The 25,868-nt window shown below is 35.3% G+C and overlaps 1 protein-coding gene across 1 annotated transcript in view; it reads right to left on the bottom strand.

The window, feature by feature from the left end:
• Hbs1l (HBS1-like translational GTPase) overlaps window positions 1-25,868 on the bottom strand; it is a 77,849-nt gene that overhangs the window by 7,483 nt on the left and 44,498 nt on the right. The window contains exons 5-15 of the mRNA XM_005390498.2: window positions 24,499-24,607; window positions 19,674-19,933; window positions 19,081-19,246; window positions 17,186-17,303; window positions 12,962-13,108; window positions 10,984-11,058; window positions 10,089-10,206; window positions 9,176-9,244; window positions 6,779-6,883; window positions 3,331-3,421; window positions 2,885-2,993 (exon numbers count right to left, since the gene is read on the bottom strand). Coding sequence (XP_005390555.1) covers window positions 2,885-2,993; window positions 3,331-3,421; window positions 6,779-6,883; window positions 9,176-9,244; window positions 10,089-10,206; window positions 10,984-11,058; window positions 12,962-13,108; window positions 17,186-17,303; window positions 19,081-19,246; window positions 19,674-19,933; window positions 24,499-24,607 — 1,367 coding nt within the window. The remainder of the gene's footprint in view (window positions 1-2,884; window positions 2,994-3,330; window positions 3,422-6,778; window positions 6,884-9,175; window positions 9,245-10,088; window positions 10,207-10,983; window positions 11,059-12,961; window positions 13,109-17,185; window positions 17,304-19,080; window positions 19,247-19,673; window positions 19,934-24,498; window positions 24,608-25,868) is intronic.

Below are 25,868 nucleotides of genomic sequence, written 5' to 3'. Positions count from 1 at the left end.
TAATTTCCTACCATTTTGTCTGTAATTTGCTAAGTCCCCCCTATTATTATGTTATCCTTCTTTTATTCTTTAAAATAAAAAAAAAAAATAAAGTATCGACAAATACATGGTCATGTGATTTTTCAACAAGGGTTCCCATGATCATTCACTAGGGAAAGAACAGTCTTTTCAACAAATGGTGCTGGCTCGGAAAATTGGGTATCCTCATGCAAAAGAACAAAGATGAAGCTTTACCATATATAGAAATGAGCTCAAATGGGTCAATGACCTAAACATATCAAGTAAACCTATGAAACTCTTCAAAGAAAACACAGGGCAAAGTTTCCTGATACTGGATTTAGCAACGGTTTCCTGGGCATGACATAAAAAGAATAGGCAACAAAACAAAAAGTAAATAAACTGAACTTCTCCAAAATTACAAGTCTTAGTCCATCAAAGAACACCAATAAAGACAGTGAAAAGGCAACTCACAACTCAAGAACAAGATAATTTGATTAAAAAATAGGCAAAGAACTTCAATAGCATTGCCCCAAAGGTACACAAATGACCAAACAAGTACATGGAAAGATTGTCAACATCACTAATCATTACAGAAATACAAATAAAACCTACCATGAGATATCCTTTTACATTCATTCGTTCAGCAATTAAAAAACAAAATTATATCTTTGCCCCAGAAAAATGGGATTAAAAGAAATTTGTAAGTGGAGAAAATGGAACCCTGGCACACTGCTGGTAGGAATGTAAATGGTACAGCCCCTGTGACACACAATTTAGTGTTCCTCAAGAGGTTAAACACAAAATTACCAAATAATCTGGCCATTTCACTCCTAGGTATACCCCAAAAGAATGGAAAGCAAAGACTCATAGTATCATTATTTGTAATAGCAAAAAGACAACTAAATGTTGATCAACAAAGGACTGTGTAGACTGAATGTGACATATACAAACTGGAATGCTATTCAGCCTTAAAGAGGGATGGAATCTGGTATGTGATACAACGTGGGTAAACTTTGAAAACATTACAACAACCTAGAAATAAAAGCAGAAATATTGCATCATTCCTCTTGTACAACACACATTGTGAAATGGACTTACTGCCCCTAAATGACACACTTAAACATGGTCAAAATGGTAAATTTTGTTATGCATGATTTGGCACTATAAAAAACAAAATCAAGTATGAATTCACCTATTACCTAACCCATTCCTTTATGATTTCCTCTTTTAAAATACAGCATATAGTTTATGAATAAGAGAAATTTAAATATACTTATGTAGTACTGATGAATTAGTCCCCAAATCATGAAATTTTAATTGCTTAAGAAGAATTTCTTGGTTAAAAAAATTTTTTTTGGAGTTTTACTCCCATAGGGAGTGAGTTATTTGATAAAAACAACTATTCTTTTCTGAGTCAAGTTTTATCCTAGCATTTGTGAGTATATACAGAGGCAGAATCTCGTAATGCTATGCCGAATACTTTCAATTCGTGCATATTTTTGAGGCTACTGTAGACAGGAAGGCGGTATTACTATTCAAAGTTACTATTCACCTCTTGACCTCTCTACCTCTCCACGAGCAAATATTATTATTGAATGAGTAAAAACATACAGAAACCACCTTCTCCATCTTCTCCCCACAGGACACACTGCTTTCTATGAATGAGTTCCATCCCTTCGACAGCAATAACTGGTAGTTACTTGCCGATCATACGTGAATTCTGAACAGTTAAAAGTTGATTTTCAACTACACCAAACTTTTTGATGAGATACTTTTATTCTTTTTTACTATACAAGAGGTATGTTATATAATTATTAAAGTATTTCATAGTATCTTATAAATGCAATTTTTATATGATGGAGTTTACATAGAAATAAAGAATTATAAGCGAAGCACATGATTATCTCAAATGTAGATGCATAATTATAAGATGAATTTAAATGAGGTAAACAAATTTGTTCTCAATCTCCTAAACATTATCACTAACTTTTAAAAAGTTGAAAGGTCAATAACTGTCACTGTCTTAGTATTATCTGAAAGATCCATCATCATGGTGAAAATGGTCACTCAGAATCTGTACTACATGAAATGATAAAAACAAAAGGCTAAAGGGAAAACGTCTGTCTGTTAAGTGACAAAAGTAAGGTACTAAACTATAGAGTATGGCCCTAAATCTGTGAAAAAAATTACACATAAACCAGAAATTCAGACTATTCACAAGTGATCTTTCTTGGGTAAGTAACATTACGTTATTAAAATCGCCTTCCTCCCATGAAATGTATATACTCTAATGATGTTGATCGATGACGACCTGCAAACCAACTTCGCAGCACGAAGAGTCTGAAAATACTGCTGCAGTACAATGGAAACTTACCAGTTGTCAACAGATCCCAGAAGGGACCCATAAATACCAGTATGTGCACATACCGGCTGAGTAATATGTACACATAAAAATACACTGAAATGTAAAGAGATCTCTATAGACCAGAAAATTATATATTAATATTTTCTGTATTTTGGTGATTTCCAAAATTGTCTAAAACAATCTATTACTTTTATTACCAGAAACACTACAAATAAGCACTTATATTAAACAAAACAAATATCTAGCAAGGCCCAATATACAACTATTAGGTAAACACCACAACATAATGAAAACTTATCTGCCATTTCCCCCAAATTTTATCATTATGACTTTGCATCTTGTTAGTTACAAAATATCTTCATGCCTTTCTGAAAAAGTCCTCGGGCTCAATGGTCAAAATAAAAAACAAAAAAATCATTTTTAAATTCAATAAAGATAACACCTAATGAAGTTTTTGTTTTTAAGGATAAAGTTACTTTGAATTTGTAAAAATAAGAAACAAAATATTTTGACACTTACAGGAAATCCTTTAGTGATAGGAATTTCAATATTAAAGATGAGGATCCGGGCTCTGAAGCGAGTGCAAGCTTTAATGGGTTCTTTGGGGCCACAAAATATACACCCAACGCTGAAACAACAAATGAGGCAAGGGAACTGGCAGATAAATAAATTTACATCCAGTCAGAGCAGCTCTAATGTATCACTTATAAAGAAACTAAAACAAGTAAATCAGGAACTTTTCCTTTATAGGTTAAAGCATGACTTTACAACATTATCCCTTTCAAAGAACATAACTTTGGGCTGAGAGGTATTAATTCCAATTTTAGGTAACATGTGCTAATACCTCCACTACTGTCCATTTTTGGCCAAATAAGGTTTAAAACTGAGAGAGTAGACTGCAAAGTTTATGTGTTTTGATATCCTTTATCCCAAACGATGGCTGCTAAACTCATTTTCTTACTCACTTGATTTTGATGATATCCATCCCGACCAAAGTAAGACTAACATGATCGCCTGCTGCTGCCCAATCGACAGGTTCATCGTGCAGAGTGATTCCTGGAAATGAGTAAGAACCAAAGCATACAGTGAAACACCTCGACACCGAACCATAACAACCAAGAGAGTTGGACTGGTTTGTGCCTCATCAGTCACTACTCATCATTTTCAATATGAATGGATTGAGAGTGAGAAATTTAACTGTGAGCATTGAGGAAAACACACTTCCTCTAGACTTGACTCTTCCAGAACACCACCCTAAACATAAAGTGACTTGTACTTGCCCATAAAAGGTTGGCTTCTGCTTATTTCAGTCAAGATTTTTAGAGGCATTTACACAATGAAGGTATAGTGATGAAACAAGCCTCATTCAAACACCTCTGTTATATCAAAGGATGCAGGCTAGTAAAGCAGTTCAAATTACTCCTGATGATAAAAGACAGTGCTGGGGAAGTTGTGCAGTGCTATTTTATTCTCTTGAGTTTTGCTTTTAATTGGACAACCACTGAAACAACAGCCCATGCTTTCAAAGTAATCCAACAGTGCTCTGTCAGAATTTCAAATGGTCCTCTCAGCGTGCCCCTCAACTATTCCTAGCTCAAGGAGACCGGTGACAACTGGTTATGTGAAGAAAACAGATTAAGGAAAAGTGATAAGAAAATTTAATTTAAAAATGAACCCAGGGGGGCTGGGGACTTAGTTCAGCAGCACAGTGCCTGCCTGGCAAGTGCGAGGTCATGAATTCAATTCCTGGTACCAGAAAAAAATAAAGAAATTAAAAAAATAAATGAACCCAGGGGCTGGGGACGTGGCTCAGTGATAAAGTACTTGCCTAACCATGCACACAGCCCAGACTTCGATCCCCAATACTAATAAATAAACTCAAGTTTTGCTATATACCTAGAAGTATACACTATTTACCTACACAGTCCTAGAGGTAGTCTTGGAGAGCAGTGCCCTAGGTTTTAAAGTCATCCCATATTTTCTGATTTTATGAGTTAAATTTATTGGTTCTTTTCCACTGGAACCTAGGCCTTTTGATGAAGAAAATATGTAGGTCAAACACCGGAACAGTCCCCCCACCCCAGTTCTGGGAATCAAACTCATGATCTTGCACTTGCCAGGCAGGTGCTGTGCCACTGAGCTATATCCCCAGCCATCAGAACAGTTCTTGACTAATGTTTACTTCACCCATTTTTTTAATGAAAACATACATGTTTTTCCTATGCAGCATACTCCTGAGGGTGACTTTCTAGTTTTTCTGGGGTTCAACCTACAGTTTTGCACAAAATGTCACATATGCACACATCAGCATTAATCTGAAAACAGGAGGCCTAAATTTAATCAAGCATCAGTGAGATACCTGACTCCAAAAAAGTTAGCAACTATTATATTAAGAAATGTTTGTCAGGGCTGGGGATATAGCTCAGCAGCCTAAGCTCCGACCTGGCAAGTGCAAGATCCTGAATTCAATTCCCAGTATCCAAAAAGAAAAAAAAAAGGATGTTTGCTAAATGTCAACTAATTTTTAAGTGCAAAATTTACAATAATGTCTGACATCTGCTGTAAGATACAGGACTGAAAATTAGCTATTTATATACAATAGAGATTGCCTTTGGCTTAAAATTGTGAAGGACTTCATCTTACAAGTCCAATTAACAACATGAACATTTCCCAAGTTAATTGTATTATCTGGTTCTTCTCTTCCCGACCATGTTACATTGTCCCATTTTGCCTTCTTAAGGACTTTTCTTGTTAGCTGGACATTACAAAAAGAGGCTCTTTCCTAACATTCCTGCTTAGTATGTTAATAAAGTGAAAAAGGGATTGGGGATTTTTCCTTATTGGTAGCATAGTCAGCCAAGTCTCCTTGGGATACAACCAGTTCAGAGGCACCTCAAATATTCAGAAGAAAGCATAAAACAAAGAAACAAAGCAAGAGCAGTGGGGTCAGAACTGAGGGCTCAGAACCTCCCACGGTCATTAGTAGAGAAGCCTTCCAGAGCAGGTGCTTCTCCTCGCTGCTTCTCTTCTAAAAACCACTGATTAAAGTTATGCCTGCAGTTTCGCGGTGAGAAGGAGACAGAGAAGAGAGAACTAAAGAATATGGAGCACTCAGAGAAGACCAAATAAGGGCTTCAGAGGACACAGGGAACCTGTCTAAATGCTGTGATCACTGTAGGATCATAGTCTTAATCACCACTGTTGATTTTTTTTTTTTTTTTTTGAGTTCTTATTCTCAAAAAACCTTACTGACATACAGGGAAACAGGTGTTTTGGAAGAATTATAGTTCTTGACCACTTTTAAAAACAAAAGAATAAAACAAAACAGCACTGTACTTGCAAATAATAAATCTTTGGAAAAGAACACCCTTGAAAGTGCATCTTTTATCTGAACAGAAATTTCATGATGCCTCACTGGCAGAAACAAAAAGGTCAAACAGAACAACATTTGTTTTTATTATCTTATTTGTCTTCAAAAATATGTTAAACATGTTACTAAACAGGCATTCACTAATTTCTAATAATCAAGATATCTCCCATAAAAGTGACCAAATTACATACACATTCAAATTTATAACTAGTCTGGTGCAAGTCTCTATATAAACTATAAATTAAAAGCAGTAAAGAGAAGTACTAAAATTGTAACACTCTGAATAGGTTCTATTTCAACTTAAAATTTTATAAATAATATTACTTTATGGTAGTATTACTTTATGGTATAAAATAAGATATTCAGATTTATGTGGAAGCCAGAGGCTTGTGTGGAAGTCAGATTAACTACAGAACTACGTGCTTTGAATCAAATTAAGAAAAGAATAACTTTGTGATAAATAGTTAGAAGGTAAGTAATGCTCAACAATGATGAGAAACCACATTAGGCCTCTGAGCAAAAGCAGGGGCTGTGGCAAGTGAACTCTATTTCTCTTTTCAACATTGGGCTTTCTCACACTTACAGCTTTCAAAGGTCTTTCATATATAAAATGTTTATAGGGCATAAACATGATCAAAACTGTTACTCTATTCTGAAATACATATTTGAAAATGACAAACGACCTGATTTGCCACTGGCTAGCATCAGGCTGGTTTTAGATTCGGTTTCTTCTACAGATATGATTTTAATTGTATCTCTGTTAGGTGTCTACACATCTGGTTCACTCCTAACCAGGCTTCTTGAATCAGTGTCAAAAATGGAATGCTACCACAGTGAGAATGAACATATATTTATATATAGTCACAGTAGAAAAATATCGTTTTAATGTTTTCACATTTTAATCTTTAACAGTTAGTATCATTTTGACAGTCGGTTACAGTTTCAGTAAGAGGTTATTTACTTTGGAGTGATAACTAAACTACATTTTTTATAAATCTACTGTCTCAAGGCTTGCCTAGAAAAAGCAAGCTGCAGATGAGTACCTCGTGCAGTACAAGTTTCATTAGGCGGCATTGCTAGTAGTCGGTCACCAGTCTGAATATAACCGGCTTCAATTTTACCAGTCACGCAAAATCCAGATCCTTGATCTGCAAAAAATGTCAAAATCCTATGACTCATAGAACAATGTTATCTGAAGCACACATGGTTATATTTAGCTATAGAAAACTAAAAGTTTAATGGACACTACCAATATCATTTCAGATTTTATATTATCTCTACTAAATATGGCATATGGTATCCATTCTACTTTTTTCTCACAAGTAAAAAAAACCCATATTACAAAAAGTGGAGGTTCATTTCCTTCTCAAATATTTAATGAATGGTTACTAAGTACTAAGCACTCTGCTAAACTGAGGAAAAAGGGATGAAAATACAGATCCCTACCTGTGAGAAATTTACCCTAGTAAAGAAACAATCACCCTGAACTAAGACAAATGCTATTTAAAATAAATTTTAAAAGGTGCATCAAAGAATCCATGATGGCATGCTTATGGTGTAGGTCAATGGTAGAATGCTTGCACAGCACAAAATCCACAAGACCCTGGATTCAATCCCCAGCATCACCAAGAAGAAGAAAAAAAAAGATTGGAAAGGTAAAAGGTGAAGCAACAGAGGTAAGCAAGGGAAAATAATAAAAGGTCTCACAAATTACATTTAGGGTCTGCATTTTATCCTACCCAGTAGTAGGAAGCCAATAAAGAACTGTTAACATAGACCTGACATGAAGATTTTATTTGTGTATTAGAGTAGAGGCTGATGGAAATATACATACTGACTATAGGAAGGAACATTCAAGAGTAGGAATAAAAATGACAATTTGGAGTGATAGGTAAGTGATAATGACAGAAAGGTAGAAATGTGAGAAGACCATGCATAAGTGGGAGACAGGAAATTAAGAAACAAGCTCTATCTTAGCCTTGGCAAATCTGAAGTGTCTGTGAGAAACAGGTGGCAGAGCTGCACTCGGAATCACAACATACGCCACAGTGCATGACATGGCACCCTCAGGAACACACGCATGAGGGAGCGGTCCAGCTGCAGTGAAGCACATGTGCGTGGAGGCCAAACAAGCAGGCCTGGGTTGGAAAGACATCTTCGAAGCATCAAGATGCAGGAAACAGAGGAAATCAACGAAGTCAGACCATAAGGAGTATGTCGAGCAAGAAAAGAAGTGAAGCAACTGAACGCCACGAAGAGTCAGGGAATGGGCACCACAGAAAGGATAGAGATGACAGAAAAGGCAGCAGGACAAGGCCGGTCACACAAAGCGAGGGAGAAAAGTTTCAAGGCGGGTGCACCTGCCAGCATCAGAAGTCATATCAAATCCAAGGAAGATAAAAAGATGGAACTGGCCTTTGGCAACCAGGAGGCCACTTGGTACTTCAGCAGAAACACACCAAGGGAACAGTGCAGGTAGAAGCCAAAAAGCAGTTGAAAGTGAGAACAAGGTAAGAATTTAGTGTCAGTAAACAATTTTTAAAAGTAATTACCTCTTCTATTTTTAATAAATAACTATGTGCCAGGTGCTGGGTGAGGTCCTACAGATACAGAAGAAAGCCCTTCAGGGAGTTCATAATCTATGTGAAACAAGTAGCATGGAAACAACTGTAACACTGCCTGAGAAATGCGGCGACGGAGGACACCAAGCACACAGAGGTGCCTTGGGGTATGAGTGAGGCTCAGCACGCCCCCTACCCATTTACTGTTGCTCTCCAAGGCCTGATCGACTCTTCTCTGCCTGCTCTGGGGTAGTGCAGATTTGGGGGACAATGACATTGTTATAGTGGTGATTATTCCACTATATAAATATAATATCCTTTTACTGATTGAGATCTTTTACTCTATCTCTATTTTATAGTTTTATAGCTAGGATCTTGTACACACTATCATAGTTATTAATTCTTCATATAAAATTTTCCAGTTCACCCGTGTGTGGTATCTGTCTCCCAGCTGGACCCAGACTGCTTCCAGCGGGCAGGAAATAGGCCAAGAGCATGAAGGGCGAGAACAGCGAGCGTGGAAATAAGGGTAGACACGGCGGCAACACAGACTCCGCATGATGAAGAAAGTGAACGATCCAGGTTGGCTGGAGCACATGGAAACTGAAGGTCTAACGGGAGAAAAACCGCAAGATCAGAAAGACAAAAGAGACTCTCGTATCCCCGAGTATGAGATGGGAAATGGCGAGTCCAGTGAAAGTTCTTCTGGGGAAGGGAGCTAAATGATAGAAATCGGCACTTCAGAATTAATTTGACATAGATCTTTACACTGGGATGGGGAGGGAGAATTGGAAAACATTAACTTTGTCCAAGAAAAAGACAGGAGAGAATGGAAAGGAAGGAGGCCTGACAAAAAAGCACTGCAGAGTTAACGCTTACCTTTGAACACATCTGACACACATAATCTAAAAGGCTTGTCGATAGATCGTTGAGGAGGCTTGAAGGAATCTGGGAGAAAATGGCAAACAGCACGATTAATTCAAAATGTGGATGTAACATAGTGATAGCGCCCGCCCTTAGAATGTGTAAGGGTCTGGACTCAATCTCTCGCACCAAAAAAAAACTTTTTTCACTGTCTCTAGTGAATCAACTATAGTCCCACTTCTACTAGAAAATAATTGTATTTTATAAATACTAATAGCAGACAATGCTCATTCACATAGTACTTTGCATTTTAAGATGTACTCACACATGGTATGAATTTAACAACAGTGTATGAGACAATAAGGTAGGACTGGGATTAGCTTCACTAATTAATGTGAACAAAGCTGAGTATTAAATACCGCACATGGTTGTTATGGTTTGTGTCTGGGTGTCCCCCCAAAGCCTCATGCGGCCATGAGGCAGGCTATTAGAGTTTTAATATGGGTGTCAGAGCTGCACCCGCCCCAGGAGTGGATAGTTTGCATATGTAAGGGAGAGGAAAAGGGTGCTTGAGGCCATTCCTCCCCGATTCCGCCCTGGTGTGTGTTTGTTGCTTTGCTGTGTTCTGCCGCCATGAGCTGTAGCCCTCTGCCATGTGCCACTCTGCCTTATAATCTGCCAAGTACGGACTGAAACCTCCACGAACTGTAAGCGAAATAAACCTTTCCTTCCTTAATTTTGGGCGTCAGGTATTTTGTCCCAGCAGCAAGAAAAAAGTAACCGAGACAATGGTTTCAAACTATAAAGCCAGCTTCTCAGACTGTGAACTCTGTACTTTCACATAGATTACTAACTCCCATAGAGCACTCTAAATAGTAACGAACAGCAAATTCCTGATGCACTAAAATTAGAATGGCAGAATACTTACCAATTTGTTCCAATAAGCACAGTCCTTTATACCATGTCGTGAGTTCATTTAACTGAGATCTTGTGATTAGATTTTCACCACTGAGACCACTTGTAGGGATAAAAGCTACATCACTCTCCTGTTAAAAAGATTGAACGTATAAATTTTAATATAGTTTGTTTCTAAAAAAAGGTAAAAGATTCACTATTACATAACTGCATAGAGTTCGCAAAAGCAACAGTGTAATTTTTAAAAAGTAATACATGACACTGTTTAACTACAGCCCTGAGATCATTGATTCCGATAGCTTTCAACTTTTTTGATTTTGGGAGAAATCTGCGAATTTCCTCTAAAACACTCAAGTACTTTTACCTAGTGAGACAGGTATATTACAAGTTTTTGCCACAGAAATTCTTCTCAATATTCCTATATGACGTCCCTAAACCTACACTAATATAATTAGTGGAGGAAACGTCTTACTTATATGCAAAATCCAAGCCACATATTCAACATATGCAATTGTCTAAGATGAAGAAAAATAAGAAATGACAGTAGGAGGAAATAAAGAACAAAGCCACTTTGAAGATACCAAAGTATAGCACAACAACTCTTGATAATCTCCTACCTCTTTTGTCTCTAACTCATTATTATTTGTCTATTTGTTTTCCTGAGAAACTATTTTGTAGATAGTAATACGTAAAACGATAACCATTGATAATTTCCTACCATTTTGTCTGTAATTTGCTAAGTCCCCCCTATTATTATGTTATCCTTCTTTTATTCTTTAAAATAAAAAAAAAAGGAAATAAAGAACAAGAACAAACATATTTAACAAGGTAAGAATACCAAGGTATTGTTTTTTAATATCAATAAAATGACTTACACAAAGTAATGAATAAATTTTAAATTATCCCACCTTAAAACCTGCTTGCTTAAGAAAGTGCCCAAGTTTTCCAGAAATTTCTTGAAACCTTTCTTGTTGCCAGTTAACCTGATAAAGATCCAATTTATTTTTAGAATTGTTTCACAACATGATATATAAATTTTTAATTTCTGCAATAAAATATAATCAAAACAACATAAAATATAAATACAAACTCTATTAAAGTCTATTAATATTAAAACTCAAAATTTAAGATCTTACCATTAACGTAATCTAAATAAAACAGAAAGCCGAGAAATACTCTTCATTATGTTTAGAATTTTTTTACATAAGCTAAAAGTGATTTCAAATTTGAAGAGAAAAAATGAATAATTTATTAAATTGTGCTGGGAACAACTGCTAGAATAAAATAAAACCATGGACACCTATCACAGCTGATCAGACCAAAAAAGTGTATACAATAGTAACTTTAAATAATGATATGCATTGTTTAGAAGTAAGTGTACTAATGTCTGCAACTTTTGTGGAAAAACATGGCAAATGAAATGGATCAATAAATGGATATAAAAAGTAGATTAAAAAAGTGTGATGAAGTAAGTATAGAGTCTTTTGTTTTTTTATGTAGTAGAATCTTAAGCAGTAGCTACAATATTGGTATTTATTATAAAATTCAACTTTACATGTGAAATTTTTCATATTACAATGCTAGGAAAAAATTTAAAATACATATAATAATGATACTATAAAAGAAGTAATAGAAAATATAGGAGAATATTTATCTCATCCTAGGGTTAATAAAATTCCTAAATGCCAGGCATGATGGCACATGCCTGTAATCCCAGCACTCAGGAGGCTGAGACAGGAGGATCGCGTGAGTTTGAGGATAGCCTAGGCTATGAAGTGAGTGCAAGGCCAGCCTAAACTGCATAGTGAAACCCTGCCTCAAATAAAAAAAAATAAATAACCTCTAAACATATACAAAAATGTCAGAAGGAAATATCCAAATAAAAAAAAATAAATAACCTCTAAACATATACAAAAATGTCAGAAGGAAATATCTGAATATATGTTCAAAACATGAAATTGAAACTGAACACACTATGTAAATAATTCCCTTCATAAAAGATATATTTAAGTATTATTACTATTCATAACATAGTACATTTTTTTAAAAATTATGTTTTATATATCAAATTGGGTAATAATTTTTAATAACATAATGTCTGGGAAAGAACATACTCTATATGTGCCATGCATACAAACCCAGAACACTTCTCAAAGGCATTTGGATCACGATAATTGAGTCTTAATTGATATATGCCCTTTGGCTCAGAAATTTCCATACCAAATAATTTCTAAATACAGTCATGCATATACACAGAACAAATGAAAATTTCAGAAGTAGGAAATTTTGGATAATTCATTCAATTGAAACTGACTAGAATGAAGCCATGAAAACTTTGTTTTAATCTAAGAGTTGTTATTACTTGAAAACACACACAAGAATATTATCTTTTTTTGTATCTTTTTTTTTTTTTTTTTGGTTTTTCTCCAGTACCAGGAACCGAACTCACGACCTTGCGCTTGCCAGGCAGGCGCTTTGCCACTGAGCTAAATCCCCAGCCCCAAGATTATTATCTTTTTTTAAGAAAGCAGATAGCAATGTTGGAGTATAACACAATGACAGCAACACATCACTGCATTATCAATAGCACTGTCACTGCTATTTCAATACTTTATTAAATGATTTTATACTTTCATTGTACTATTATAAATATGTATTATTTTATAATTAAAAATAAGTTTAACAAATTCATCTTAAATATAAGAGTACATATTCTTGCCTAAAAATTACTAATACCTCATTTACTTAAAATCAGAAGAGGAAATTTATGGTTAAAATGTTGGCAACTTGATCAATGAAATGTAAACTGGTCACATCTGGGGCATCTGCATGGGGAGAATAGCATCTTAATTTGTGTTTAAAATGAGTTTTCTCAAAGCCCTGTACCTGATCCATTTTATTGACTGCAACTGCAAGCTGGGTCACACCCAGAGACCGAACCAAGAGGCCGTGCTCACGTGTCTGCCCTCCAGTCTCAAAGCCAGCTTCAAACTCTCCCCTGCTGGCATCAACGACCAGGACAGCGACATCCGCCTATGGAAGACAAAATATTCAGACCTAGAAATAACGTCACACCACTTTGATTCAAAGGCCGTCCTATTCAATTCACGATTTCGTCAGATTTTAAAGGGAGAACCTAACCCTAACCTGATACCAAGCGCCAAAAAAAGTGAAACAAGCAAATCCCATAGGTGAATTAAAATTTTAAAGTAAAAGAAATATACTAACATGTGCTCAACCAAAAGTAATAACATCAAGAATAACAGAAACAGGGGCTGGGGATTTAGCTCAGTGGCAAAGCGTCTGCCTGGCAAGCGCAAGGTCATGAGTTCGGTTTCCAGTACCGGAGAAAAACCAAAAAAAAAACAAAAAAAGAATAACAGAAAGTCCATACCTGACTACCTAATAATTAGAAAACCCAAAGGGGAAAACTATGAACAGATTAAAATCTAGGTAAACCGGGACAAGTATGCTCAACATACAACGTGAAAGCTGTAATTTCAAAATACAATGTTCACAAAAAAGAAAAAAGGCAGAGCTCTGCAGAAAACTAGTGAAGACACCAGCAATTTACCAAAGAAACAGAAATGACCAAGACACATGGAAAAATTTAAGTTCATGTTAGATTTTTTTATTTGAAGAGAAAAAAATGAATAATTTATTAAACTGTGCTTGAATCAACTGCTAGAATTAAATAAAATCATGGACACCTATCATAGCCAATCAGACTAAATAAGTTTATACAATAGTAACACTAAATAATTATATGCTTTATTTAGAAATAAGTGTACTAATGTAAGCTGTACAAAAAAAAAAGAAAAAAGCAAGAAAATAAATTAACAATGCATTGGCATATTCCCATTTTGTTTTTGTAAGTCACAATATTAAACATTTAGAAGAAAATTATCTACTCTAGACAAAGGTACAGAGGGACAGGCATTTTCATTTACTGCTTATGGGACTGGAAGGGCATTTTCAGAATAAGAATAAAGACCCATAAAATTGTGAAACTTTTACCTCTAGGAACTTATCCTAGAGAATTAATTTGTATCTGCAAAGATATTCACCAAACTACTGTTATAATAATAGAAAATTATGAATGAGTTGCAAAACAGCACATTCATCCTCTACAGCTACTGACAAGAACCTTGTATAACACACTTTTCTAATCTTTGTGGATGATTCTGTGAATCAGAAAGACTCCTTGCCTTTCATACTCAGTTACACACAGGAAAGGAAGAAAGCCGATGTCAGGTTACTCCTTCTCCCTGCTAGCCTTAATGAAAGCGGCTTGGGCAGTTCCCCCTTCTTTTGTGTCAATGGTCCTTTATGGGATTCCATTTGCATCTGGTAGATGCAGGCTGTAAAAATGTGCTTTATTGCGCATTTACTGCATAAACAGAAGATTGCATAAATGGAGATGTTCCTTCATTTTCATTCTTATCAATTATTTCTGTCAGCGCATTGTCAGGACATTATTTTTTAAAAATGTTCATTTTCCCTTTCAGGTTTTTCCTTGAGTGCATCCCTCTCCTCAAAGAAATCTGCTTTTCTGCATTCCAGAAGAGAACAGCTAAATGTCACTGCATTCCCCTCACTCGCTGTCTCTAACTGATCACTTTCTCTCAGGGGTCCTCGGAGGTTTCCTTCACACCATTAAGTGCTCTGACGTTTTGGTCAAAACAAAGGCTACAAGAGCTTTTCTCTTTCTTCTTTTCTCTAATGGCAGTACGTTTTTTGCTGTCCAATTTTTAAAGAATTTCATGTACACTATCATCTAATCTTCATCATATTGGGAAATGAAGTAGTCAATAATTCAGGCTTAGCAGAACTTCATAATTTTTTTTAGAACTTTATAATTTAAACCAGACTATCATTCATACATTTTGGTCTGTGGGGCAGCTTATACTCTTATAATTTCTTTTCCTCTTATTACCTAAATACTCCTGCTTTACTTCTACTTTTAATCCTTCATTACTCATAAATGCTGAATTCTAATTTCCTCAAGGACAGTTCGTTCTTCTGATCAAAGATTCCTAGTTAAGACTATACACTGGGACAATCCATTTGAAAACTGGCTCTTTCACACTCACAAATAGGGCTCAAACTTCAGGCAAGTTGTAAGATCTCTCTGTGATACCAATGTACCTCACTGAAACACGAAGGGAGGAGGGTCATATAATTTATATAAATCACATTTATGTTTATATAAAAGACCCAGTTTTTAAGTCCTAGGCTTAAAAATAGTAAATTTCTTTCTCATCAGGTTTAGCTAATAACTGGAAAATTTACCTTTTTAGGTTAAAACTTGAAATTAACTGAACTGGTATTAAGATACCAAATGCCATTAGTGTTCTACCTAATCTTTTTAGGTAATCTCCTGTTACACCTCTAAGAAACTGCTGGGCAATTTGTTTAGTAATTTCTCATACTGTCTATGCAAAAGCTCCTTGTCTTTGGGAGCACAAAGGCTTAATTATTTTCAATATAATGGAATAAAACTGAATTTATTTAGATAATCTAAAATACTTTCCTAATTCTGGAAGGAGTTTGGAATAAATAATCTTTATGATAACTATGCAATCTTGGGTTCTAGATTTCAGAAACATTTTACTCTGCTTTCTCTCATGTTTGCCTCTCCCATTAAACTATTAAAAATGTGCTTTGTAGGGGCTGGGGATTTAGCTCAGCGGCAAAAGCGCCTGCCTGGCAAGCGCAAGGTCGTGAGTTCGGTTCCCGGTACCGGAGAAAAAACAAAAAACAAAAAACAAACAAAAAAAAATGTGCTTTGTAGTTAATACATCACGGCACTGCCGCTCACAGTATTCGGTGCACAGCAGGCACTCAATAAATATTCAATGAATCAAAAATACATGCACACACATGTATACATAGACAAATACATAAAAGAAGATAGAGAAAAATTAAAACTACATTATATACTTTGGTAAATGCAGTGAGGATAACATATTCCTAGTAAGTGTATTATGAGGATAAGTACTAAAATGGGGATGATATAGCTCTCAGAATTGCTTATAAGAAAAAAACAAAAAAAATGCTTTTAAGGAATATACTACACTAAGTGAACACCTTATATCTATCACAGTGTCTGACCCATATTAAGTACTAAATCAACAATCAACAGTGATAATTGTATTTTAACCTTTCATAATGTTCAGTCCATAAACCTTAAATCAATATTCTAAAATTATATACTAACTTTCTAAAATGAAACCAAGTATTTCTTATCTATCTTCAAATACACACTATACTTCTTAGGTAGAAGAACACTCATATTAATCTTTTTAATGAGTGGATTCCTGGGTCAACTGCTTGGAGTCATACTTTGATACATGACAAAGTCAAATTTTTAAACTCCTTTTTTGCCAAAAATCATCTATTATGAAAGAAATTAATGCACTACATGGTAATTTATTTAAAAATATCTTTGATATATTTTCAGTATCCTTATTAAGAATCATGTAAGTTTACAAACTGCAATTATGTTTCAATCCTTAAAGCAAGCATTCACTTATTTAAAGCCAGAAGAGGAGGTAGAGGAGGTAGCTCTAGCAGTCACATCAGCAGTGTATGAGACCTGCCCATGTTTTAGGAGCTTCCCGATCTTTGCGAGTCTGATTGGTGGTAAAACGTACTTCTAGAGTTTTAATGTGCATTTTTTTCTTTTATGAATAAACTTTTTAAACATTATTACTTCAGAAAGTAAACAAACCACTGGGGCACAAAATCCAAACTTTATTATTTCTACATAATTAGTTCTTTAAAAAGACACAAAACGGAATATCAAAATAACAAGGCACATCTTGAAACAAGTCACTCCATCAATAAATGAAATAAAAAACTATACTTTATTAAATGTTTTATCATCAATTTTCACTACAAGGAATTCATAGCCTTTATACAGTTGCTTTTTCATAATACATTGAAAAGGTCTTATACTAAGAAATCATGAAAAACAGTATTTCTCCATTTTTCCGAACTGTTTAAAATTTTTAATTTTAAAAATTCAAATCCTAGAATTACAACCTTAGCATCAAGAAATGTGTGTACCACTCGTGTACTATACATAGTTAAGGAACTATCTGGTACCTGAGCTGCTCCTGTGATCATATTTGGAATGAAATCCTTATGGCCCGGAGCATCCATTAATGTAATAACTTTGGTTGTGGTTTCAAACTTTGTCATACCAACATCCATTGTGACTCCCCTTGAACAAAACATTAAATGGTTAGAAAGTACTATATAAATAATCAGATGTAAGTTAAACTATTTAATAAGAAGCTAAATGAATCTAAATTGTTAAATAATAATGGGAATTTTATTATTCAAGCCATTATTTTGAATAAGGTATCAACTGGGTCTGGAACAACTGCTATAGTAGAATTATACCCATATAGCTTTAAAACAAAGTTGTGGAGGCAGCGAGAATTCAAAGAAAATGATAAGTATTTCCCATTTCCTAATTTTCTTTTGTACATCTCTAGATGGGAGAAAAATAAACAGTGCACATGAGAAAAGATCAAATGAAAAATGATACTATCAAGAGTACATTTCATGTTCTCTGTTTACGATTCATTAATTATACAAATAAACTCATAAAACATTCATTTGTAAAGCTGACCAATATGTTACATAACTAAAAACCAGTGGACTATCAAAGAAAATCCCCAATTTTTAACAAATTGCGTGAGTACCAGTTCCCATTGCATTCTTCGAGACTAACAGTGCTTCTTTTCAGCCACAAAAGTGAAGATTGAGATTACAAGATAGTTCAAGGAAAGTCTCCAAGAGTACTGAGTCATTTGAAACCTCAGGAACAGCACAATAATGAACCACAGGTTAACTCTTAGCAGTAGAGTAACCAGGTCTCCCTTGGACAAGTCCTCAGAGTTTAACCTGAAACTGTGTGTCATTTGAGTTTACAAAAGTGATGTTTAATTCTTTTTAATAACCTGTAAATCATCTAGGGACCAGGAGTAACCTCCGAACAGTCATGAATCAAGACATATCCTGAGCTCCTGCCTAAATTACATGACCTAAGGATATTCTTTTGACCTGCTGTAGTCTCAATTGGTAACTCTAAGAATATGAAAATGTCATGTGGCCTGCTAGTTTTTGTTCTTCAACATCTGAAAAGAATAGAGAACTCATAAATATTTAGCATAGTGGAGTAACATACTATATTGTTTAATGTTCTATAGGAATAGATACCAGACTGAGCTAGAACTTCTATGATGCATCTAAAAGCCTCTGCTACACATACAATGAAAGAATATTCTAAAATTTGTATCAGGCTGAACAACAGAGAACTAGCAGCTGCACAAATATGACAGCTAACCACATGTAGTGCCCTAAAAAACTAAAATGACTGAACATTATGGGGATCAAACAGATCATTAGCTCACTTGCCAACTCAACTCATATATTCAGTAAATTCAACCAAGCCATTCTAACTCAAAATTACACTGTGCTTAGTCTCTTCATCTATTTACCAGATGGCATAAAGAAAACTGAAACACCACATACTTTAATAAGCTGCTTTTTAAAGCAGACAGGTGGAAACTATTTAGCTTTCTAATAAATCATATACAAAATCCCATTGTTTTCCAAAAATTAGCAACTGTCCAGCTAGCTTTTACTAGGAAAAAAACAAGTGCGTAATATTATGATAGAGTTAAAAAGAACTTTCAGAGGAAGAAAAAGAGGGGAACTAACAACTGAAAAATCTCTCACAGAATAATCAGCTTTGGTATCTGCTGCTTTCTTCCTTGTTGTTTTATCTTATTTTTGATGAACATTCTTTTAACTTAGTCTCACAGAAACAGTTGGAAAAATATGTAATTACAATGAACAAAACTGTAAAATTAATTCCCTGATAAGGTTTTTGTCTAAAGCATTTCACGGTGTGTCTTGCATACTGAATATATATTACCTACTTTAAAGGAGTGTATCACTTTAAACTGAAAGTTTTAAGTTATGACTACCTTTCCCTTTCTTCACCAGTCTCATCCAAGACCCACGCATATGCAAACGAAGCCTTGCCAGCCTTCTTAGACTCTTGCTCGTACTTATGCATAGTTCTTTTGTTCACATTACCCAGGAGATACAGCATGTGGCCCATCAGGGTGCTTTTCCCAGCGTCAACATGACCTATGGAAAATTGATTCAGGATTAACATCAGGTCCATTTGCAGATGTCGTTCACAGTGAGACATGCGTGAGTGTATGATTCAGTAATTCAGGTCAGTGTTTAAAGTAATAATGTGAATCTTTATCAAATGACAGAACAGCTAAACAGGAGGAAATAAGTACATCTCTAGAGTGGGACAATTTCTCATGATCTTTGCAAGCACAAGCCATTTTTTAAATGTTCACAAAATAAATAGGCCACAAACCAAGCTGAAATGACCTTCCTGGTAACTTGGCACTGTCACCCAGGGTGACCAGGAAGCATTATGATGCAATGCCTCCTTGCTTTACCTGGCCTGCACCTGTGCAGGAACTCAGCATTTCCACGCCCTCCCACCAGAGCATGGTAAAGCAGAGCTGCCTGACAGTTTAAGGGAGCAAGGACATACCAATGACCACCAAGTTGAGGAGCTGCTTGCCGCCCTGCCGCTTCTCCAGCTCTGCTTTCACATCTACCTGCGGCCTGAGCCTGCCAGACTTTTTCACTGCTGTTGGTGTTGAACTCTGCTCTTCTGCCTGACTGGAGTGGGGAGGAGGAGCTGATCTAGTAACAGTCTCAAGAATGTCAGAAGAAGCAACGGCAGTATCTTCACCAGCAGGTCCTTTTAGAGGTGTCTGAATAACATGACCATTTTCTTCAGCAGTTACGCTACAGAAAGCAGACAGGGAAAAAAGTCCTTAACCCAACTCAAATGATGTCCTGTCTTTTGTGCCGTGTCAGAGGGGCACAAAAGATGTCTTTATAATCTATTTTCTAGACCAAACAAAATCTCTGCAGAGTGGCTGGAGTCTGTTAAAAAGTAAACGACAAACAAACCCACACCACACAAATACAGACTTGAAAATCCCAGGAGAAAAAAATCTACCAAAAATTAAGAAAAGCATACTCTGTAAAATAAGTAAAATTCAAAAGTCCAAATCCATAGCTTCGGTTCTATAAGCAATCCTGTCAGTGCAGATGGCATAAAGGAGATATTTTGTAAAATTCATACCAAATGCGTGACGAGATAAATTAGTATTAGTTTTACCACTAACTCACCCTGTCAATAGGACAGAATGTGATCTTCTTTGCTCAAATACTAAATTTTAAAGGAAATATCTCTAAATGTCTGTAGTTAAATATTTTTGACAAAAAAGCTTTCATACATAATTCATCAAACGCTTGATTTATTTAAAACTGTAATATCTACAAGGCACTGATGCTGAGGAAAAATAAAAGATGTGGAAATGAAATAACTATGTATTACTTCCAAAAGCTTACTATTAGGGACTAAGATAAAGTAGAAACAAGACTATCTAGCTTAATTTATCTTGTCCTGACCAATCACGATGGAAAACAGTGAGTTAAATTGCAAGATTCAGACAGAAGTTAATCATATCCAACTCAGTGTGGACCTGGCAAAGAGAAACTACAAAGTAGTTACCATCATCACCTAAGACTGTAGTAATGGAAATGTGTAAGAACAGTAGATTTCCTTCTTATCCCATGTTAACAAAAAGGACCACTTCTTCCCTTTCAGAAGTTTTATATCCTCAACATTACCCCTTCATCCTATGCCTCAAGAAAAGAGACATATTAGTCATATTTGCAACTTTTCCGAAAGCCTCACACTCACTCTCTTCTTATTTTGCTTTTCTGCATCTGCACTAGCCAAATTAAACATTCATTTTTAACACTGCGTAGACTAGCTTAACACTGAACTACTAGGAATAAAAATTTAGTAAGCAGAAAATGTCCCCATATTTTTAAAGAATTTTAATAGCGTAAGTAAAATCAAACTTAGACTATAATGACTTTGAATGACTCCAGCTAGTTCTAAAACCAAAACATGACAATACTGTCTAGAGTAAAATGATGAGGAGCTGGGGAAAGGGGAAAGACCGGCCGGGGGGAGAGGAGGAGGGGAGAAGGAGAGAAAAAGAAGAAAACAACAAATAGGAGTACGCTACCAGAATGACTATAGACATAGGCTCTGGTTCTGATCAGAACTGAGAAAAACCACAATCTCAGGCTTCAATCTTTTTGCTTTTAACTGAGAAGCCTTTCTTGGAGGAAAGTTTACGTTAAATCTGACAGGGAGAGCAGATTAAAAGCAGCCAGCCCTGGCTGACAGAGTGGACACGGCCTTGAACCTCAATACTCACCAAACCGAGCAGCCCTCAAAGATGCTGCTGGGCATCAAAGGGGCTTCACGGAACACAGGTCTGACCTGAGCACATCGTTACCATTCAGGATCAGGAAAGACCTGCTCTTCTCTCCCTTTCACTACAGCACTCCCTTTCAAGTACATCTTCACTGAGCAGCAAACTAATTCACTTAAAATTATATGGTGCTGCAAGGAAGTCACCGAAGTAACCAGGAAAGCATCCTTGGATAACTGTGCACTTAGTGAACATAGGTATATTGTGGAGTAAAAGTCAAAATGTTATGATTTGGAAATTCTCCAAAATAAGGTTTAAAAATGACCATTCTAGGTTCAGGCCTATAATCTTTGACTGGTATGCTGGAAGAATAAGTTAAAGGTTTTTAACGTGTTTTCTCGTCTAATTTTATAATATTATAAAATAACTAATTTCTTTTTTGTTTTTCTAAAGTCCCTTCCTAACAGTAGACTAGTAATACAGGAATCTACAGGTTTAATCTTTCTTCCAGAGTTAGATACTTAGAAGGCCATAACTGAGATTTAAGAGGTTAAATATATTTCTTCTATATGCAATATTGCAAACATTTTTACTTATATACATTTCTAGAAGTACATTTACAATTTTTAATATTAATGAAAATAGTTTTTTTATGGTTTCCGTGCCTTCTAAGCAATGTATTATCCTTTTAAAAAATATTTATTGGCAGAAATAGATCTTCAGTACACGCTTTATATTCACAGAAATTTTATATTTTCTTAAAAGTTCTTTTTTATTTGGAGTTTTTTGGTTTCTGAGCAAACACTGATTTGCCACAGACTTTTTTTATATTTTAAAAATAATTTGAGAAAACATGCATATTGTATGCCTTATTTAATTCAAAAAAAGTATTTGTACTTCTAAAAAGTCCCAAATAGACTAAAGTTAAATAATCTATATTCTAAATTTTTCTCATGCCATTTCAGAATCAAGAAATTTATTCAGTATTATACAGTATATTGCATATTGTCTAATAAATCAGATTATCAGAGTTATTTCACTAAATCATACCTATTTTAAAACTACATTTTAATCCACTTTCTCTCAGGGATGATCTTGTCAATATTAAACATTTTGTTATATGCAGTATTACCCCAAAAGCTGAAGAACAAAACTTATAGTTTTTAAAAGTATTTTAACCTTAAAATTATGCATCTATATGTTATAAGCTACATATTCAATTATCATTTCAAGTAATAAACATATTTAGCAAACATTCAGCCAAACTCTGTCAAAGGCTTATACTCTAATAACTAGACATAGCACTAATCTTACAAAATCTGAAAATCAAGAAAAGTATGCTATACTATGAAAGAAAACATGACTAACGTTTGGTTTGGCTGGTTTGTTTTGGGGGAGGTTGCATTTGTTCGTTTGTAACAAAGTCTTATTATGTAATCCAGGCTGGCCTCAAACTCACAGTCTTCCTGCCTTAGTCTCGTAAATGCTGGGACAACAGGGAGTACTGGGACTACAGATGTATGTATGTGAGCCACCACACTTGGCAAGATTGATTTTTAAGCTACAAACTTTTACAGACACAAAAGTCCTTAACAATACTAACTATTCTGTATTTTTTAAAAGACACCACTGGGAATCAAATTATATAGACACCTATAATGCTGAAATCTTAACTCAAAAGTATGGCCATAGTGAAACATACCTGTAATCCCAGTGAAGCTGAGGTAAAAGGATTCCAAATTTGAGCCCAGGCAGGGCAATGAAGAGACTTAGCAAGACCCTGTCTCAAAATCTTAAAAAATTTGAAAGTGCTGGGGATGTAGCTCAGTGTGAAGCCCCTGAGTTTAATATCCAGTACTGAAGAGGGAAAGAAAGTGATTCATCACCATTCTGTGTGCACTTTTTTTTTGGTTTTTTGAGACAGGGTCTCTTCTCTGTAGTCTAGACTGGCCTTCAAGTCACTATGTAGCCCAGGCTTGCCTCGAAGTCACTGCAATTCTCCTGCCTCAACCTCCCCAATTCTAGGATTCCAGGCATGTACCACCGTGCCCAGCTTCTGTACATTCTTGACACTAAACCAAAATAGCCTATGCATTTTATTGGTGGCAAATCTGTAACATGCATGTTACTATGTTTTTCTTTTAAGACAAAAGGTGTTAATGCACAGTTGTTTTTTCTAAACTAAAACCTCAGTATTCATGTTTAATTGCAGCATTAGCACCTTGCAATAAATAAATGGGTTTTGGGTTGCAGTTTGGTACTCCATCTTGAAAAGATTCGCCATCACTGATCTAGGTGATCAGGATTCTTCCTCTCCTACACTTGTGATCTTCGCATTAATTTAGATAAAAGGTTTTTAAGGGAGAAAACATAAGGATGCTGATTTAACATTTTTGAAGTCAAAAAAAACTTCACCCTTGTTTATATTTAATAACACTGTTCATCTTTTTTGGCACACAATATACATATGACGGGATGACTGAAAAACCTTAAAACTTTTTAAAGAGTTTAAAAATTAATGTTTCCAAAATTGCCTCTGAGAAACTTACTACTCTTCTCTATAAAAACTGGAAGAATTCTAGAGGCTCAAATAAAAAAGAACAAGGTGCTACTCACACATGACTTGTTACCACTTTCTACTCAATATTCAAAATCGTAGGTATGCTTAATTTTATGTCTTACTAACATCTCTTTTATTCCATATGCAAAGATAGGAGTTTAACTATTTTAACTATTAGAAAATAATGATTATGTGATTTACTGACTAAAATGAAACTTCCAAGCATACTTATCTCCGTGGTATAGCAATTAACTTAGGGTTAAGTTTTTTGTTGTTGTTGTTAAGGTAGCTATAAGTTGCTTATGTGAAAAAACTGACAAGTGAGACTGAGTAAGACATACACATAAAAGTTACCCTCAAGCTTAATACGTCATCCTCTTTGCACTGTTACACTAAGAACATGAGACCTCAATGCTAGAGATACATCATGGAAAATAAACAGATCATCTTTCTTATAGACTAACAGGAGGTGACACTGATTTCAAAAAAGAGGGGAGAGACTTAAATCTTACCCAGGCACTTCAAATCCCATAGTTTGCTTCTTTCCAGATACAGTCATTTTAGTAACTTTTGGCACAATTTCAGATTCACTTCGAGATGACTGCGATTCCATTGATTTTCCTAATTAAGAAGCATAAAAGGCTAATTAAATTCCTAGAAATATATAACACACATAAATTATAGATAATGATAATTTTCACAGAACTCATGTCTTCATAAATACGTATCTTTTCTGCTAAAAATTCAGTGAGCTATAAATGCTAAAAGGAACTTTATCATCTTCTGGGAAACTCCCTATTGTCAGGACTCACCTTATGCTTAACCTCCGCCAAATCGCTTCTTAATTTTGAACTGACTGTTAAGTTTCACTATTAAGAGGTCTCAAAGTGGTTTCAGCAAAGAGCCTGTTCTAACATTATACCTAGACCCTCTATCTCCCTGTCCCACCACACCTTTTCATAATACTAAAACTGTCTGGTTAGTTAGCAGATGGCTAAACTATTTATAATCCTGTGAAATTTATAAACTAGTAAAAAAGGTGAGAGTCAGCCTAATTTTGCTAGAACCTGCATATATCTTACTTACATATAACACTAGATTTGGTAGCATATTTGATAACCTCAAAGAATACAGGGGAAGAGGGCAGGCTAGCAAAATGCATTAAAAGCATAAGGAATAAATGATGAGCTAATGTAAGAATTTATGAATTAGGTCACAATACACGTAATTCTCTGAATTTTTAAAAATGTTTCTTCATAATTGTCAAAAAGTCCATCGTGATTGGATCCATATAAAACTATGGAAACTGCCTGTGCTCCATTGATAAATACACAGAAAGAAATTAGTAAATAAAAAGGAAAGACAAGTTAATTTATAGAATTCATGCAGAAGTTAGGATTAACAGGTGATATGCTAGATTCAATGGTGAACCAGGACACATGTAATGCTTATGTTTAACTTACAGTCTAGTGGGAAGAATACATTCAATGATGAACAAACATAAAACTAAATCTATGAAAGAATTCATATATGGTATCTGATGATAGGGTACATGAATTAAAGGCTTCTCTAGGAAAGTGAGAATTGGAACTAAGATGTAATAATGAAGTAGAAACTGACTAGCATTGGAAAAGCATTCCAGATAGAGTAGCTTCCATTATGGCCCTCTGTGGGAGAAAGTAAAGCTGTTCAGAGCAAGACAAAACTGAAGGGGGCTGGGGATATATAGCTCAGTGGCGTAAGTGCCTGCCTGGCAAGCACAAGGTCGTGAGTTTGATCGCTGGTACAGCAAAAAAAAAACTGAAGGGAGCAAACTGAAGCAGGGGAGGTGGGCAGGGCCAACCATGCAGGACCTTTATACCATACCAAAGGTCCTAACCTT

Source organism: Chinchilla lanigera, unplaced genomic scaffold (assembly GCF_000276665.1).
Source record: "Chinchilla lanigera isolate Chin_1 unplaced genomic scaffold, ChiLan1.0 scaffold00038, whole genome shotgun sequence".
NCBI classification, from domain to species: Eukaryota; Metazoa; Chordata; class Mammalia; order Rodentia; family Chinchillidae; genus Chinchilla; species Chinchilla lanigera.
Note: the sequence above shows the minus strand (reverse complement) of the source record. Positions and strands in the feature narration are given on the sequence as shown.